The 19,536-nt window shown below is 33.3% G+C and overlaps 1 protein-coding gene across 1 annotated transcript in view; it reads left to right on the top strand.

The window, feature by feature from the left end:
* The first annotated feature begins 12,503 nt into the window (after window positions 1-12,503).
* The window catches only part of LOC110038883 (replication factor C subunit 3), a 20,520-nt gene continuing 13,487 nt past the window's right edge, over window positions 12,504-19,536 (top strand). The window contains exons 1-2 of the mRNA XM_020743801.1: window positions 12,504-12,901; window positions 13,010-13,226. Coding sequence (XP_020599460.1) covers window positions 12,730-12,901; window positions 13,010-13,226 — 389 coding nt within the window. The 5' untranslated portion in view covers window positions 12,504-12,729. The remainder of the gene's footprint in view (window positions 12,902-13,009; window positions 13,227-19,536) is intronic.

The following is a 19,536-nucleotide window of genomic DNA, read 5'->3' as shown; positions in this document are numbered from 1 at the left end:
TCAAGCATTTCTTAATAAAGTTATTGTCATAAGAGAACATATATCGAAAAGATTGGGAAGAGGTATACTTCTTCATAGTGATAGAATTACAAGCAATGTACAACACATTTAAGATGAACATAATGATATTTAAAAATGGTTCATATTTGCAATATAAGCAAAAACCAAAAGAAATTACAACAACTAATTTTAAGCACAAAAGTAAACACGACGAAGAGATTCATATGACACATATTTTGCATAAAAATAAATAGAAGAGCAAAAGTTAAGTCAAACCATTTCAAGCATTATAAAAAGAATCATAATATGTCAATGCAAGTCACCTTCAAAAAGTAAACCTTTCAATTGGACAAAAAATGCATCCTGGAGTAGACCCATAAAAATGTTATAATTAACCAAAGCAAAGATGGAAATAACCATGAATGTTATTGGATTTTTAAAACAACTATTATTTTAGGCACCTTAAATATCACTTATGTTTATATTTATCTCTCTATAGTAAACAGAATTTATATGATTTTTTTGTAGTTAAAATTAATCTAAGAATTAAAGGCTCCATTTATAGCCAGTGGACAATTCTCTACTACAAATTAATGATTTACAATTGCCATCAACTAAACTAAGTGATACTTATAATATCTTCAAAGTTGTTTTTCAGATAATGAATTCTAAGAAGAGTGCCCCCATAACATTAAAAATAAAATCTCGATAAGAAAGTTCCCCTCTCTCATTACTAGAAGGAACTTGAAGGGAAGTGCCACCATTAATGGGAAGAGGAAGATAGAAACTTTAGAGTTCACAACATTTTTAAAAGTTGACTTAGGAAAAGCTCAACTAATCCACCAATTGATTAGCTTAAGAAAGATTAACAGCATGGACAAGAGCAACATCAGAAGCATTTCCATTGCATTGAATCTCACTAGTTGATAAATCATCATGCTTTAATTCGAATTAGATTGGTTGATTAAGTTTGCTTCAATGTAAATCATAATCTCATTTAAATTTTAGGTGACGAAATAGTCTTTTATTAGGATCTAAAGAAGCTTTCTCAAGCAAATTTTAAAATGTGAGGAATATCTTTCTCCCAACCTCTTTCTCCCAAAAAGCATAAGGGGGCCTAAGCTCAAGATAAAAAATAAATCAAGACTTATTTTTCATAATTATGAATTTTAAACTTAATAAAGTATTAGGAAGATATCTCAAAGTTAACATCTAGCCAAATTCTATCATCTGCATTATGAATTCACATTTCGTCCTCAAAGTTTATAGTAATGTTGATAACAAACAACACCTTATGCATGTATGAAAGTTTAATGTTAACAACATCAATAAGCAATGATTTGCCAAAAATAACACGTGTGTAGTTAAGACTTCATAATTAATAAAATGGATGGGATATTAGGAGAGACTTTCAATATTGGGGCAATAAAAAACTCTTTATTTATGGTTAAATTTAGGATCTATTTTTTCTTACAATGAATATGAAATTTGTACATATATGAAGAAATACAATAGAATAATTTATTGTGGTGTTTTTCCTTTTTAATTCTTAAAAGAATATGCTTAAGAGTGCTAATCCCGATATTAAAAGAATTAAAAAGATTGATTTGAATAAGGAACTTTTTGATACAATCTATCATGGATTTATAAAGGAAATTTTGATTGATCAAAGTAAATTCAATATACTTGCCCAAATATATTCAATTTTAATCAATAAATTAAAGATTCAACCAAAAAAAAGAAAAACTAAACATAACCACTAAGGAAGACATAAATGACTTTAAACTACTCTTATATTGTCTAAGATAAAAAATTTGATCATTTTTTGTTTATTTACTAAAATTTGATTGAGGCAATAATATCAATTTAAATTTGATATACGAAATATCGTATAAAAGAGAAATAAGATTAATTAATAAAAATCGAAAGATTAATGTGGTCCAATCTCTGCTCGATTACCTCATCCTCAAGAGAAAATATTACATGCATGGACTTGATGTAGAGTTACATGCGGACCTCAATCAAAGATTGACACATGTTTGATATATATTTTATATATAAATTTAGAATTAATGAAGAAGCTTGACTCAACCTGTCTAATAGTAGAGTTTGCACGCATTATAAATAATGTGGTGGCATAAATTTGAAAACAAACATATAAAAGTTATAATTTAGCTTTGAATATTTTCTTGTTGCCCAAACTCAAGATAAAGAAAAAGAAAAATTTTTAAGAGGAAGAATTAGTCGTGCATGATAAACATAGCAATAGCCATGAAGATGGAGAACAAGCAGTACATTAACTTGTATCATTTGGAGGTCACATCCGCTTCTCCTTCAACTGACGATATTAGTGTTGAACTCATTGTTAGGTTTATAACACATTTTCATCAACATACCTAATTTCTAAGACTGTTTAGCATTTTCTTTGATATTACAAGTTTAACCTACTTTTTTTACAAGAATCATTTGATTATGTTTCTTTGTAAGAAACGCGGGAGTGTAACCATGTCCTTACACATTTAGTTAGTTAGATATGTTGAATTGTGTTTTAAGAAACTTTTATTTTATATTTGGAGTGATTTATTTCATGTATTATTCAGTATTTCATGAAGTATAACCATACCATATTTGGTTGTATCAATGTCTCTTTTTTGTATAAATTGATCGTACACCTTGTGTTTACTTACTACATTACTTAATAAAGTTTCTTGTATATTTTTTGAATAACTCCATATATAAGAATAACTAAATTTTACTATAAGATTCTTTCATTATTTTCTGGAATAGTCTACTGCATTTAGTATTATGTATTACGTAAATATAATTATATTGTATTGGTTGTAATACTGTCTTTATTGATTCTAACATAGTTGTACACTATTTGTTTACTCACTATATTATATCTTGAATATATTTTGAATAATTTCATATATAGGAAGTGTTAAATTTTACTTAAACATTTCATGAAGTACAACCATAGTGTACTGGTTGTACTACTTTTCTTAAGTTAAAAATGATTTTACATCATGTGTTTACTCATTGTTTTATTTAATAAAGTTTCATAAATATTTTTTGAATAATTTCGTATACAAGAATTGCTTAATTTTTGTTTAAGAAACTTTCATTTTTTTTGGTGATTTACTATGTGTATTATTCAGTATTTCATGAAATACAACTATATTGTACTAGTTGTGCTTCTGAATTTCTCAAGTACAACACATTTATATATCCTTAATCACTTCGTGAATGGAAATACATGATTTTTTTTCATATATATAAATTAATCTATAAATTAATGGTTGTTTTTTGCCTTCTTGATTTAGGAACATAGTCGAAAATTAATTAATGGTTGTTTTTTGCGAGTTGGGAACATAGCTGGAAATTAATAGTTTTCTTTTGCTTTTTTGAATTGGGAGCATTAGTTGTGCATAGCCTTTGAAGAATGAAAAAAAGAAGTAATATTCATGGTTTTCAAATGAGGAAATATGCTCTTTGGTTCACGGTTGAACCGACAGTTCAATTGCTTCCCTACCGTTCAATGAAAAAACGATCAAGTATAGGTTTCAAACCGGGTCAACCACCGGTTTACACTCAAATCGGTTGAACAAGCCGGTCTGGTCTAGTTTTATAAACCTTGCTTATTACTCCACTTCCACTTATAAATCGACTTTTTTAGACTTGTTTGTATATACATAGATGAATAATTACGTATGTGCACAAGCTCTTATAACTCCAATTGATTGCACATAACATACACCGTCTAACCATAACCACCTGGACTTTCCTCAATTTGATTATTTTTTCACATATTTTTGATACATAAGCATATAAATGTTAACAATTTTGACATGTACAAATGTCACAACATGCTGCAGAACTCGATATAAACCAATATAAACAATTAATAATAGATTTTGCAAGGAAACAAATCTGTCATAATGATAATCACAATTCACAAAAATATGTATACAAAATATCCAAAATAATATTTCGGAGCTTTTCTTATTCTATGACAAATTTTATCTAGTTTGACATATGTGCTTACATATCTGAAATATTGTACAACACAAAATAACTAACAAAAAGTTAAATTTTTTATATTGATTTGTCTAGCATAATCTGATCTATAATATATAAAAGTTACAAGACGAAAACTTTGTAAATCTTCGCAGATTCGAATTTGTATGATATTTTGTGAAATAAAATATCAAAACTATACGGAAAAAATAATAAAATTGAAATATAAGATAAGATAATACTAGCCTATCGACTACCGAACAATTGTTGCATTTGGCCCAATGGACTTAATAGACTATAAGGCCCCCAAAAATCACACACTATCTCTAAAATCTTATATTGTTCTCTCCCTTTCTCTCTTTATGAGTCTCTATTTGAAAAAATACATGGGAAGCTAAATGGGAATCAAAGCATGTGTAAATGGATTAAGATTTAAATAAATATATGAATTATTATTATTATTAAATAAAGGATTAATAGGATATTTATGAAGTGTAATATTTAATAAAGAAAACTTTTATAGAAAACTTCTTATATCATGAACTATATAAATCTAAAAATTATGAAAAAATAGTTATAAATAGAAAAAAAAACATGTTTAAAACACATCAGTGAAAAAAATTTGCAAAATAGTTCTAGAAAGCACACTTACAAGGAAGTACCAAACCTTAACAAATACAAATCTAACTAAAAATCTTTTTGATTTTTCTACTTATGATGCTCATAATAATAGATAAAAATATGCTTAAAATAGAATTAAGTATGCTCTATAAATTGGTGAAGATAATTTTTAAATCGGGCTATATATATGAATATAATAAGGTTTCTTTTTGTAAGTCCAATTTCATTCAAATCAAAACTAATAAAAATTGATGAATAAATTGAGTACAAAATCAACTCTAAAATTTCAAGAAAATTAGTAAATATAAAATAAACATGCAAGATTTATAATATCTCAAAAATCATGTCATAGAGGTGTATCCATCTAAAATTGGGATAATCATCACATTCTCCCCTACTTAGAAAAATGTCATTGTCGACATTTAACATAATTAACTAACAAAAAATTATAGATAAAATTGTCTCATATCACCCTCTTTTTCCCATTTGACATCTTTTTATAATATATAATTTCTCTAAATTTTAATCATATGGTTATGTTTGTTCTTTAACTATCTTATATTAAAGATTGAAATATGTTGAGGCTCTTCTTTTTTAGTCAAAGTTAGATTGTATCTTAATCTCTTCCTCATGAATTTTATTTTCAACATTATAAATTCACTTTTTAACACATATAGTTGAAACACATCGTACACATATGACATGTGATCGGGTAATAATAATCGACAAATAGAATTACTAACCTTACCAATTACCTCAAAAGATCCATTAAATCTTGAACTCAACTTACCCACTCTACTAAACCCACTATCCTTTCACGGGGCAAACTTTCAAAAATAAAAAATCTCCCTCCTGTAATTCAATTGCCCGATGCGTTGGGTCAGAATACTTATTTTGACTATCTTGTATCACTCTCAATCTATCTATATAAATCCAACAAGAAATTTTTCTTTTCTACTTATCATGCCCATAAAAATAGGTAAAAATATTCTCAAAATAAAATCAAACGTGCTCTATAAACTGGTGGAGATAATTTTTAAATAGGGCAAACTAAATAATTATTTGAAAATAATAAGAACGGTTTTATAAGTGAATTTTTTTTCAAATCAAAACTACGAATAAACTAGTCATAAAATTAACTTCAAAATCTTCAAGAAAATAGGTAAATAAAAAAATAAAAAAAACATTCAAGGCTTACAATAGTTGTACCCATCTATTTTTGAAACAATCGTCACAAGTATGGTTTGGGATGATAGAAAGAAAGAAATCTCCGTGATCATGCTTAGCTAAATGAGCTGTATAGAATTAAAATCAAAGGGTCAACAATATTCAATAAAGACCTACATGAGAATTTGATTCACATAATGCACTGATTCTACAAAAAAGTATATGTTATGGAGTCGCTAAGTTTATAGGTTATATCATTAATTATTATTTGAGGTTAGAGAAGATCGTTGATACATAATACGAAATGAATAAGATAAGAATTTTAAATGTAGTTAGCCTATAATTGTTTGCATAGCCAAAACCAATCCTATACTAAAGCAAGGTGAGACATTTAATCATATTTTATAGAACAAAAATGTACTAATAAAAACTTTCAATACTAAATAATTGATGTGTGGAAAAACCTAATATAACAAAAACAATGTATCAATAATGTACAAAATGTTTTCAACGAAAAAGAAAACAACAATTATAAAATGATTATACTCGAGAAAAGTATGAATAGAATCATGTTACACAAAAAAAAAAAAATTTCCAAAGAAAAAAAAAAAAAAAAAAACTTTCAATGACTAAGAACTCGTGTGGAACAAGAAAATAATGAAGTCAACTATAAAAAATGTACATAATGTGTGCAATGAAAAATACAATTAGTAAAACATGGTTGTGCTCAAGAAAATTTAGAGTACAACTATCTTGTACTGAAGAAAAATACTACTAAAAAATATTTCAATGAAAAAGACTTGATGTTTACATCCACAAATCACAATGCAAAAGTAGAAATATTGTACAAAATGTCTCCAAGGAAAAATATAACTCAAATAATTTGGTTGTAAGAAAAATTGGAGTACAATCATGTTATACAAAATAAAAATGTAAAAAAAAAATCGATTCAATGACAAAGAAGTGACATTTGAAACAATGTGTGAATGTATTTACCCGAGGAGAAAGAGAAAAGGCAGTTGATCAACAATCGCATGTTATATATTGAAGACAACCTCTTTTTGTTACGACCAAATCAATTTTTAAAATAACTATTAGGTAACGGGAAGATAGATCGAGCCCTAAATTGAATGTCAGTTGACAGGGAGGAAGAACAATCCTAAAGTGAATGTCAGGTAGTAGAGAAAAGAGAAACCATAAAATGAATGTCGATAGATGGGTAGAAAATGACGAACGCTAAACTGAATGTCTAAACAAGAGATGAGGACAAGTAGACAATCCCTAAATCCTAAAGATTAAAAAATTTGAAATTCCTCTCCTCACTTTATTTCTTTTGGGTAATTTATTAGATGAATGGGGTCAAACTCCAATAATATTACTTCTGAATTTACATATAAACCATTTATCAACCTGAAATTAGGGTATGAATGTAACTACTTCCAGTTCTAGATTTAATATTTTTTTGGGATGGCCAGGCCAACGTATGATTAGAGGTGTAAACAAGCCGAACTTTAGCGAGCTTACAACTTGTTTGTGTTCAACTCGTTCAATTTTTGTTCATGTTAGAAATAACTTGTTAAAAGCCAATTTGTGATCAGCTCGATTAGAACTTATCTGTTTGAATTGGCTCATGTTCAATTTAAAGTAATAATTTATTACAATTTTATAAAACAAATAAAAATTAGATTATTAAATTTAAGTTTTCTTATGTTAAAACTCTTTTAAGAGATGATAAAATCATATTAAATTCACACAACAATGTGTTATATCGCTTGTGTCTATAGATGATTCAGAAGAAATGTGCTTTCCTTTTACATTTTAAAGAGAGTTGGATAAGTTTTTATTCCAATATTCACGTCGTTTCGGTAGGGAGATGGAGGTGGGGCGAGGAGAAATATTTACATTCGGAGAATGCATGCAGCTCTCTGTGCGTAATCCGCTCCCAATAACCCCTCAATAACCTCTGCGAGACTTTCACATTTTGCGGTTACACTTTAAGATTTTCTCTGGTGTTAGGGTATTGACTTCAAATAACGCCGAAATAACTCTACAATAACACCCCAATAAACTTTACAGAGGTTATTGAGGGATTATTGGGAGGGAATTAAGCTAGGAGAACTGTGCGTTCTTACCGTATGTAAATATTTGTGGTGGGGCTAGAGGGAAGGGGACTGTTCAGGATTTGATAGTTTTTTCTGACATTTACATATCCACCACACAATTTTTATGTATTTACAACACGAAAGGCAAGAGCACAGGAGTAAAGGCAGGACGGGACAAGGTGGGGGCAGGGAGGGCTTTTGTTTATGGCATTTACATACATAACAACTAATTCTTATAAATTTTCATATTCAATACAAAAATTATTTTTTCACTTACAATCCTAACAAAAATTATTTAAAATCTAATAAAACAATATTTTTTTAAGTACAATATAAAAGTTTATATAAATATTTATTAATAATTTTTACTTTTTATTTAATTAATTTGAATTAAATTAAAAATATAAATAATTTTTTTTATTCATATTTAATTTATTTATTAAATGAGCTCAAAAAATTTATTTACAGTTGTGTCCTTTACTTAACCAACAAAATGAACACAAGCCAAAAGCAAAGTGTAAGGCACAATGAGTTATTTTTGAGCAACCCCAGGCCCTACTGGTGATGCGCTCTACTATATCTTTGAAGAAAATATTTCATCCAAACATCACAAGTGAGGACGGTTAACCACCAATCGCCACATTACCATGCACCACACTGTAAGACTTAGGGTCCGTTTGAGGCGGCGGATTTCGCGCGGTGCAGTGAGCGACCACGAATCGCGACCGTTTGGTTTGGCATCCCAAGAGCGTCGACACGCTGTTTTGGCGGAATGTGGGCCACAGATTGAACCTCGTGGCTCATGTTCTAGTGATGGATTATTACGCAGCTTACTCCTGTTGCTCCACCGTCCCTCAATACTCAATAGAACCTCGCGACCTCGCGCTCTTCTCTCCCGGTCGCTTCATCGTCTTTCAATGGTCTCTGTACACCGCTATCTCATCATGGCCTTCCCAGCATGCTCTAATCGTGAGTGTACCACAAGGTTTTGTTCACAGAGGTTATGGTTTTGGGCGAAATTGGGAGCTATCTCATCATTGTCTTCCAAGCTTGCTCTAATCGCGACTATACTGCGAGAGTTCGTTCACGAAGGCCATGGTTTTGGGCGAAACTGGGAGAGAGGAGAGGGAGGAGATGGATTATTTACAATAAGTTTTAATTTTATTAATTTAAATTATTATTAATTAATGATTATTTGATATATTTCAAATTATAAATTATTCATAATTAAACTAATTTATATATTATTTAATGATTAATTAATTAATTTATAAACATATTTTTATGTTTTAATTATTTGATAAAATGTAAGTTCTTAATTATTAAAACTACTTAATTATTAATTACTGTAAATTTACCGTTTAAGAAATAATTTGTTTAATAAAAAAATTATGTAATATTTTGTTTGAGAGAACTTTACTCTACTGGAGTAGAATGATCATTTTTCCAGAAATAGTTGTCTCATAATTATTTTTACACAACCACAGCAAACAGACAGTCAGTTTCATTGCAATACCTTTCTAGGTAGCATATTTGAAGTTGTATGTCACGTCCCGCCATTTCCAAAGAAATAGCAGGACAATTATGGGAAGGAAAACTCTAGAAGAGGCATGCATGAAAAGAACCTTCTAGAGCCAAGAAGGTAAAAGAGACTTCCACAAAACTCTAGAAAATTGCTACCCAATTCTAGAGGTCAAAGGAAGGCAATACTCTATGAAGAATTCAAGGATGGAGCATGGAGAGTTCAAGAAAAATCTAGAAGAATCTAGGATTATGTATTTATGTTAGAATTGTATGGAATACTATAGAATATAGGGAATTCTGGAATATTCTCATGGCTTGGAGGGGGACTATAAATGGAGGTCTCTCCCTTCATTTTTAATCACCTAAGAAAGTATTCAAGCTTCCAAGCTTTCAAGAGTTGTAATTGTTCTTTCTTAGTAAATTGTTCTTTTCTCCCATACTTATCCCTAGTCTTCTTCTTAGAAGTGTTTGGCGCTCACAAGTCCAAGTGTTGTGAGGATTATGCTGATTTAGTGTTAAATGAGGGCGTTAAAGCCGCATGGGTGACTTGGGGAAAGTTAGTTTGTGACGGTTGGTATCAAAGCCTCAGTTTCGAAGAAATGAAAAAGATTTTCAAAGAGCACGTGATAGAGTCGGAAGCCACTAATGTGGAGTCATCTCAAGGGTGAGGCTGTCAGGAACAAAGAGATCTCGTTGCACTTAAGCCATATGGGAGGTCCAAAAAGATCATGCATGGCTTTGTTTCATGCCTTGCTAGGATGGAGGAGGAGATGAATGGCATGGAGGCCCAAGTATAGGATCTTGGCAAAAAGGGTTGATGAACTCAAGGAGAAGGACGTCACCATCCATTCAACGATCAGAGATATGATGCTTCAACTTGAGGAGACCTTAATGGGCCATATGGCTAAGTTGCGGGAGAATTTGTTGGGGAAACTTCAAGAGATACAAAGAGCTTATGAGGAGGAGATGAGCGACATACGTGCTAGTTTGGAGGAGATGTGTGGAAATGTTTCACTGTGTAAGAGAGCACTATCGGCATCCACAAGCCATCCCACTTTCGAAGGCAAGAGGATTGAAGTTCCAAAACCTATGAGTTTTGGAGGGGTTCACGGCGCGAAAGAAATAGACAACCTTATATGAGGACTAGAGCAATATTTTAGAGCGATGTGGATTGCCGATAAAGATGCAAAAATACAATTTGCCTCTCTTTATCTCTCGAACATCGCTATGCTTTGGTGGAGAAGGAGAAAAGGAGATGTAGAGAAAGATTTGTTCTCCATGTCTACTTTTAATGATTTCAGGAGAGAGAGCTAAAGAGGCAGTTCTATCCCGAGAATGTTGAGGTTGAGGCTCGGGCCCGACTGCAAAGGCTTAAGCCAATGGGTTTGATTCAAGACCGCATTAAAAAGTTTAAAAGCATGATTCTTGAAATCCCTGATATGTCATACAAGGATGCTCTCTTCAACTTCATGATGGGCTCCAACATTGGGTAAAGAGCGAGCTTACGAGGCGAGGAGTGTCAGGTCTTGCCACTGCGATCACGATTGTTGAAAGCTTGGTTGACTATTCAAATGAGTCTAGAAAACCTGAAGATAAGAAGAGTTGTGATTTCAAAGGTGGGGATGACAAGGACAAACACAAGGAGGAGAAACATCGCGAATCAACCCCAACAAAGGCAAGGGACAAGGGGAAGACCAACAACAAGCCATATCAAAACCGTTTTTTTCTTTGTGAAGGACCTCATTGGGCAAGGGAATGCTCTCAGAAGAAGACCCTCAACTCTCTCCTTGCAAGCCATAAGGAAGAAGAAAGTGATAAGGAAAATGGCATGGAGGCACATGTGGAATCTCTTCAACTGTTGAACGGGATGCAAGCTCAGATAAAACCCCAAGGGAAGAGGTTACTCTTTGTAGAGATGGCAATATGAGGGAAGACCACCAAAGCAATGGTGGATACATGTGCTTCCCACAACTTCATCTCCAGCGAGGAAGCAAAGAGGATGGGCTTGCAGATGACTAAAAGAGGGGGCTCCATTAAAGTCGTCAACTCAGCAGAGATGCCAATCGACGAAGTGGCTAAGGGAGTCAAGACCAACATCGGGGCATGGTCAGATACTCTAGACTTCTCTGTCATTCCTTTGGATGATCACAAAGTTGTCCTAGGAATGAACTTCTAGAAGCAAGCAAGAACATTCTCAATGTCATTCGCCAATAGTTTGTGCATCACGAAAGAGAGTCAAGCTTGCTCAGTATCGATAATAAGGTTAAGCAAGCAAGGATCCAAAACGTTATCGCAATCCAACTCAGGGATGACATTACACGAGACAAGGGGGGCAACTTGGCTATCCTTCATGATACCAATGAAGGAGAAAAGACCCATGGAGTTAGGATGCCAAGGAAAGTGGTGGGGTTCCTAATGAATCACTATCAAGAAAGAAGAAATCTGGTTGAACAAGGTTGAAGGCAAGGGATAAGCCGCCAGCCAGGAAAACTTGTTGCATGACACCCCTATCCCATAACACCAAAAAGAAACCAAAGTTTGCCAAGTCTTGGGGCAAACTGAGGAGACAGTTTCAAAGGTGCAGGGTAAGCCGCAATGAGGGCATTGCGGGTTTAAGTGGGGGAGAGTGTCACGCCCCGCCATTTTCAAAGAAATGACAAGACAGGTATGGGAAGGAAAACTCTAGAAAATGCATGCATGACAAGAACCTTCTAGAGCCAAGAAGGTGAAAGAGAGTTCCACACAACTCTAGAAACTTCTACCCAATTCTAGAGGTCAAAGGAAGACAATACTCCATGAAGAATTCAAGGATGGAGCATGGAGAGTTCAAGAAGAATCTAGAAGGATTTAGGATTATGTATTTATGTAAAAATTGTATGGGTACTCTAAAAAGTAGATAATTCTAGAATATTCTCATGGCTTGGAAGGGAACTATAAATAGAGGTTCTTCCCCTCATTTGTAATTAACTAAGAAAGTATTCAAGCTTCCAAGCTTCCAAGCTTTCAAGAATTGTAATTGTTCTTTAAAATATTCTTCTCTCATACTTCTCCATAGTCTTCTTTTTAGAAGTGTTTGGCACTCGTAAGTCCAAAAACTGTGAGGATTGCTAAGCCTCACAGGTGACTTAAGAAAAATTAGTCGTGACATTAGCTAAAAAATAAAAAAATTGAAGTACTGATGTAATAATTTATAAAAAGCTGGAGATTAGCCGTCCTTTGCCTTTGGCGCCAATCACCATAAACCCTCGACGGACGGTGAAAAATAAAATAAAAAACTAAACCCCATCACTAATTCTCAATGGCAGAGGCGACCATGGAGATCGACGTCGACGCCCTACCGTCGAAATCCAACAAGGGAAAGACCCCCTCTGTCGCCGCCGACAAAGGTGCTAGGTCCGGTCCGTGGGTGGAGAAGTACCGCCCTCAATCCTTAGCCGATGTAGCTGCTCACCGCGACATCGTTGATACCAGTAACAACTCCATCTATTGATCTCTTTCTTATTTCAGTTTTCTCATCTTACCTTCCCGTCGTTCCTCGAATTTCTTCTGAAATAAATATGGCATTTGCGTCGTGAAAGTTGATCGATTGACGAACGAGAACAAGTTGCCGCATCTTCTTCTCTACGGACCCCCCGGGACGGGAAAGACGTCAACAATTCTAGCGCTGGCGCGGAAACTCTACGGGGGGCAGTATAAGAATATGATTCTGGAGTTAAATGCATCTGATGATAGGGGAATTGATGTCGTGCGCCAGCAAATTCAGGATTTTGCTGGTGCGATGAGTCTTTCCTTTGGGTAAGAGAGTGTAAATGCGTTTTTATAGTAAGTCTACTTTTTCTACGTTTAGTTTTTTGTGGTATGGTTTATGATATAGTGTGATTCATTCATGTTGTGACAAATAATGAGAAACAAGCTTTGATGCCTGAATTGCTTGAGATTTATTCTAACATTGGAGCGATGTTCATACAACCCAAGAAGAGTTTCTTAATAGGAAGTATACAAAATCAAGAGCTGTACAATTAATTACAAGAAATCAGTGCTCACCAAGTTTTTAAAATGTGAAATCCGGAATTGGGGCATTTTACCTTAGTGAGACAAGGCGTAAGCCTTGTGGCGGATAGAGGCATAATACTTAAAAAAAAAAGCTCATAAAATGAAAAATAATTCCCATGAAGAAATCAAGTAACATATAAAATAATTATCTACTATATTCACATAAATAAGTTATTGTATTGTTTGGGCATATTGGTAGTACAATGAACATATCTCTTACACAACCAATTAATAGATTTGATATAGAATACAAAGTAAAGTCTATAATTTGATATTCTCCACTGATATAAATTATACAAAATCACATGATTAAACTATTGCGAAGACCTTATGGCATAAGCACAAAATCTGATATATGTGTTAAATTAAAACAATGCTTAATGATTAACAAAACCAACAAATTAATTTGTTTTTCTTTTATTTGGATAATTTCGCTTGAAGCATGTGATTAAATATCGTGAAACTAATAAATGAAATGAGCCAAACTATAGATTCAAGGACAATGATTACTAACCACCCATCAAAGTGATTCAGAAAAATATCTACTTTAGAACAATCAAAAGCTATATTAACAAAAAAATAAGTATGATTTCTGTTGAGGATTCTGACATCTTCCACTTACTATTTCCACTCTGTTTTTCACGAATGAGCTCGCGTTGATGTGTGTACTTTGGATAACTTTTTAATCCATGAAACACACTGATTGATAAGGTGCATCCGTGATCATATTGATTGATGATGTGGCTAGCCATTATTTATGATGGGTAATTGATATAAATATGTTGATATTCGTAATTAATATTTATTATGTTGATATCTCCCCTCTAATATTTGTTAGTCAATATGCATCAATTTTTTACAATAAATCTATAATTTTACTTGGTTAATGACTACATAAATATTCTTATATTTTGAACGTTTGTAGAGATGCAAGTAAGAGAAATGATATGAGCATTAAAGGTTTCTCGATTGAATGATATTTAACTTCAATATATTTAATCTCCTCATGAGACACTAAACTAAGAGTAATTTGGACTACACTGTTATTATCAGGATTTAAAGGAACTAGATTTTCTTAAGAAAGAATGAGTTTAAATAGATGTCTGCACATCCATAATTTTTTAAAATACTACAGATACTGAACAATATTTAAACTTTATAGATGATTCAGACAATAAAATTGTTTCATACTCTTCCATGAAATCATAAAATCACCAAGAAACATACACAATGTTGTGACAAACCAAAGAGTATCGAGATGCCTAGCCCAATCTGCATCATTACTTCCGCCACCAAATAAAGATGAGAAGCATATGGAAAGAATAAATTACAGCTCGTAACTCAATAAAATGTTGAATAATTAGGCAGATAGTAGCCAAATTTAAGTGATAGGAATTTTGCATAAATTGATCTATTGAACTATGAAGGAAATATCATTTTGATGATAATCAAGTATTATAGATTGCCTATCAATTATCTATATGTGGTGAGATAAAAAAGAATATCACATTCATGATTACGATACATTGTGTTTACCTCTAATGAGTCTTGATAAGGGAAGAACCTGTCAAAATTATCAGATCTTATATGTACTTGCCCAAAGGAAATAGCCTTGACCTGAGAAGTGAGTACCTTGTGATTTTTTTTATGAAACACAGCTATAAATTATTTTTATAAACGGTTAATTAATGTAAAATTCGTCCCGGTAGTAACAATGTTGTAAACATAAACTGACAATTTCACTAGATTTCTTTCAGAGAAATAATAATAAATTATATTTGATTTGTGTGAAAGAGACCCCTAGTAAGGCTGATTGAAATTTAATAACTAAGCATGGTGAGCTTATTTCAAACCATAAAAGATTTGCTTTAGTATGTATACTGCTGTAGGAGAGAAACAAATTTCCTATGTGGAACTTTCATGTAGATTCCGTGAAATTGCCTTAAAGAAAGTCGTTTTCAACATTCATCTAGTAAATTTCCCGTCCGTGTGAAGCAACAATCGATATTCAACCCGTGATTATTTTTTTCTATAGAAGCAAACGCACTTGTATAATTATTATTATTATTTTTTTTTGCTTGTTACCGATGATAACCAGTCACACTTTTTAGCTGTTCAGTATGTCATTAGAGCGATATTTGATTTGAGTAAACTCTTTTCATTCTAAGTTTTTAATATTTGGAGGAGACTAAACAATAACTCATTTATTTTATTTTTACCAATCTTCCATTTATGATAATCGTCAAGATCCTGAAGTTTCTTTACTGTAGTTTTTTTTTTCCAGCAATCATGTTACTAGGTTTGAATTGCTTGAACGGATATGAATTAAGGCTAATGTTCGGTGAAAATCAAAATAATTTGGAGAATGAGAAACTTTGGAAAACTGTTTGGGAGTCGTAATTTAAATCTCATTGGTAGGCTTAGGTGCTCAATCGATTTGTATAGTTTCAGGTTGTGGATCAATGGACATAGTCTTGATTGGAAGATTTGAATAAGGAACCAGTACGGTTAGATGTTTTCTTTCATGTGTAAATTCATATTTGAATATTTCAGGATTGTGATTTTGATCATCAACAATAGGAAGAACATAGATTTCTGGCAAGAGCTCAAGATTAATAGATTAAAAAAAATGATGTTCAAAGAATACAAGATGATGAGAAATTTGAAATATTTTAGAGCCTAGATCATAACACACATAGCTTTTGTAAAAAGTTCTGTAGTTCATAATTCTACATTTAACAGATTGAGCTAAAACTTTATATTGCCCATTAGAAGGATATGACATGCACAAAAAAATGTTATTTAAATCATTGTAGTTTGGTTATTTTTAGAAGAAATGATAATAATGAGAGTCAAATTTAATAATTCTATAGGTTGATCTATTAATTTGATAGCATTTTGGTGCTTAATACTTAAACGCAAAATTTAGGTGAAACTGAGAATTCCAGCAATAAGGTTCGAACAATGTCTTGGAGTTGGCAATTTTTATATTTACTAACATCATTTTTTGTTGTGGTATATAGGAGCATGATCTTTAAGAATAATTCACTTGTTTTGAAGAAGGTTATGAAATTCAAGTGGCACACACACACACACACACACACACACATACACACACACACAGATATATATATATATATATATATATATATATATATATATATATAGTGTTGTAAAAAAAAATGACGGCAATAAAGCGAAAAACAGGTCTAGAAAAATTACTCTAGAAAAGGCGACACAAGATTTATGTGGTTCGGCAAATTGCCTACGTCCACGGAGCTGCAGAGGATTTTATTAGCTTTGAGGATTACACCGTCGACCACGTCGACTTACAAGAAAGAATTCTCTCTCTCTCTCTCCTCACCTTCTCTCTCTCTCTAAACCGAGAGGCACACCAAGAAAATGAAAGACAACTTTTAAAGAAAAGCTTCCTTGTGATTCCTTTATTTCAGTCTCACGACAGAGTATAATCCAAGGAAAGAAGGTTGTTTGGAGAGTAATCCCACTTCCCTGTAATCGTGAGCCCCTTTTAAAACTTCCCGGTATCCAGCTTATTTTGGTAACCCTTAATTTCGTGATTCCATAGAGAAAACATGGAATCATGCTTTAATGACCAATATAAAGTCCATTAAGGCAAGCTATCAAATTCATTGTCTTTTTCTCTATAGCAACAGAAGGGGTGGGAGATTAATATGGTAAAACTTAATTAATTAATTAAGCTTTCCTTAATTCTTCATGTCAATAGAAGGCAACTGCTTTAAATAAAAAAACAGGGAAACATCAAACTATAGCAGGGAACAAAATATATAAGGAAATAAATTTAAATAATTTTCATAAGTGTCGAGGTCGCCAATTCAAGGAAGTGGACCGAGTCTCCCTTTTCCTTAACAATTCTCTCACTTGGAGACTAGGACACTGACTGCATCTTCTGCTGGCTGCACCGACTTTTTCCTCAAACATGATATCCTCCACCTCTACAACTCAAAGCCCTGGTCTTCATGCCAGAAGACCAACTGAAGCTGCACACAACTTCAGTTTCTCAAGAGTAACACCTTACCGCATGGGCAATATCCAGCCTCAGCTGAAGGCCTTTTTTAACAAGTCCAGTCTTGTACATTTTACTGTTATCAAGCGCAGTCTTCACCCGGTACACCCACTTGTTATGCAATGTCTTCTTCCCTGGTGGAAGTTTTGTCAGCTCCCACTTGCTCGAACTTTCATCTTGCAAGATTTTTTCATAGCTTTGTGGTTCTCCACTATCTGTCCGTACAGAATCCAGTTTTCCTGCCTTTGGGTTCTACGACTTTTAGGAAACTGACTTTCTTCTGCTTCCTGATAATGCTTCTCTGGCTCATGTGTCCACGTTTGAGTAAACCTGTAGTCATATATAGTGTGTCAGTTTTCTTACCCCGAGCAAGTACTAATGCTCCTTTAGTCACATTCCAGGTACTATCTGAGAACACTACTGAATGACCACCCTCATTGAGCTGACAGAAATGAGGTTTTTCTTCAATCTTCAATTCAAGAACGTGTCTGACCTTTTGCAAAGTCCATTTACTCTTGTTAGGGAGTGCAATATCAACATCTTCTATCCCCACCACATCTAGAGTTTTTCCATCAGCCAGATATACCTTCCCAAAGTTATCTGCAACATAGTTCCGCATTAACTCCCGGTTGGAAGATGTATGAAAGGAAGCACCTGAATCTAGATCCAGTCATCAACATAATTGTGAACTGTCAATAATAGCGCATCTTGTATCTCTTCAGTTACAATATTAGCGTCATCATTCTCCTCCTTGAGATTTATGCAGTTTCTTTTTATGTGGTCAGCCTTGCCACCAATTCCAACAGGTTGCCTGTTGACCAGACTTTGATTTTGATCTCCCTCTATTTGAGTTCTTGTCTTATGATCTCCCTCTAAAATCAACATTCAGTGTCGAACTCGTACCAGAGATCTCGCCAGAATCTTTCTTACGCACCTCCTCAACCAAAATCAAATCATGAATATCATCACATTAGATTTATCTGCAGAACTGCTAACTGCTAACTGCCATCCTCATGACTTTCCAGCTATTTGGCAATGAAGTCAACAATATCAGCGCACGAATTTCGGAATCTCATCATCAAAATCAATTTCAACAGATGATAATTGATTAGTGATATTATTGAACTCATTCAGGTGTTGAGCAACAGAAACACCTTCCGTCATTTTTAGGTTGAATAAATTTTTTATCAGGTGCACCTTGTTATTCACTGATGACTTTTCATACATGTCTGATGAAGCTGCCATGAGATCTGCAGTAGTCCTCTCCTTGATGACGTTATGGGCAACAGATCTTGACAGGGTTAATCGATCAACCCCCAGAATCTGTCGATCCAACAGATTTCATTCAGCCTCGTCCATCTTTTCCAGCTTCTTTCCCAGCAACGACAGGTGAAGTTTCTTCTCATAGAGGTAGTCCTCTATCTGCATCCTCCAGTAACTAAAATCGGTGTCATTGAACTTCTCGATCCCCGATGTCATCACTTCGTCTCCACCCATCGTTTTCTTTCAGCCTCGAACCAAGCCTCTGATACCAGTTGTTGTGAAAAAAAAAACGACGGCAATAAAGCGAAAAACAACTCTAGAAAAATTACTCCAGAAAAGGCGACACAAGATTTACGTGGTTCGGCAAATTGCCTACGTCCACGGAGCTGCAGAGGATTTTATTAGCTTTGAGGATTACACCGTCGACCACGTCGACTTACAAGAAAGAATTCTCTCTCTCTCTCTCTCATCACCTTCTCTCTCTCTCTAAACCGAGAGGCACACCAAGAAGATGAAAGAAAACTTTTAAAGAAAAGCTTCCTTGTAATTCTTTTATTTTAGTCTCACGACAGAGTATAATCCAAGGAGAGAAGGCTGTTTGGAGAGTAATCCCATTTCCCTGTAATCGTGAGCCCCTTTTAAAGCTTCCCAGTATCCAGCTTATTTTGGTAACCCTTAATTTCGTGATTCCATAGAGAAAACATGGAATCATGCTTTAATGACCCATATAAAGCCCATTAAGGC

Source organism: Phalaenopsis equestris, unplaced genomic scaffold, assembly GCF_001263595.1.
Source record: "Phalaenopsis equestris unplaced genomic scaffold, ASM126359v1 Scaffold234231, whole genome shotgun sequence".
Classification (NCBI taxonomy): domain Eukaryota; kingdom Viridiplantae; phylum Streptophyta; class Magnoliopsida; order Asparagales; family Orchidaceae; genus Phalaenopsis; species Phalaenopsis equestris.
This window is presented reverse-complemented; position numbering and strand designations above follow the sequence as displayed.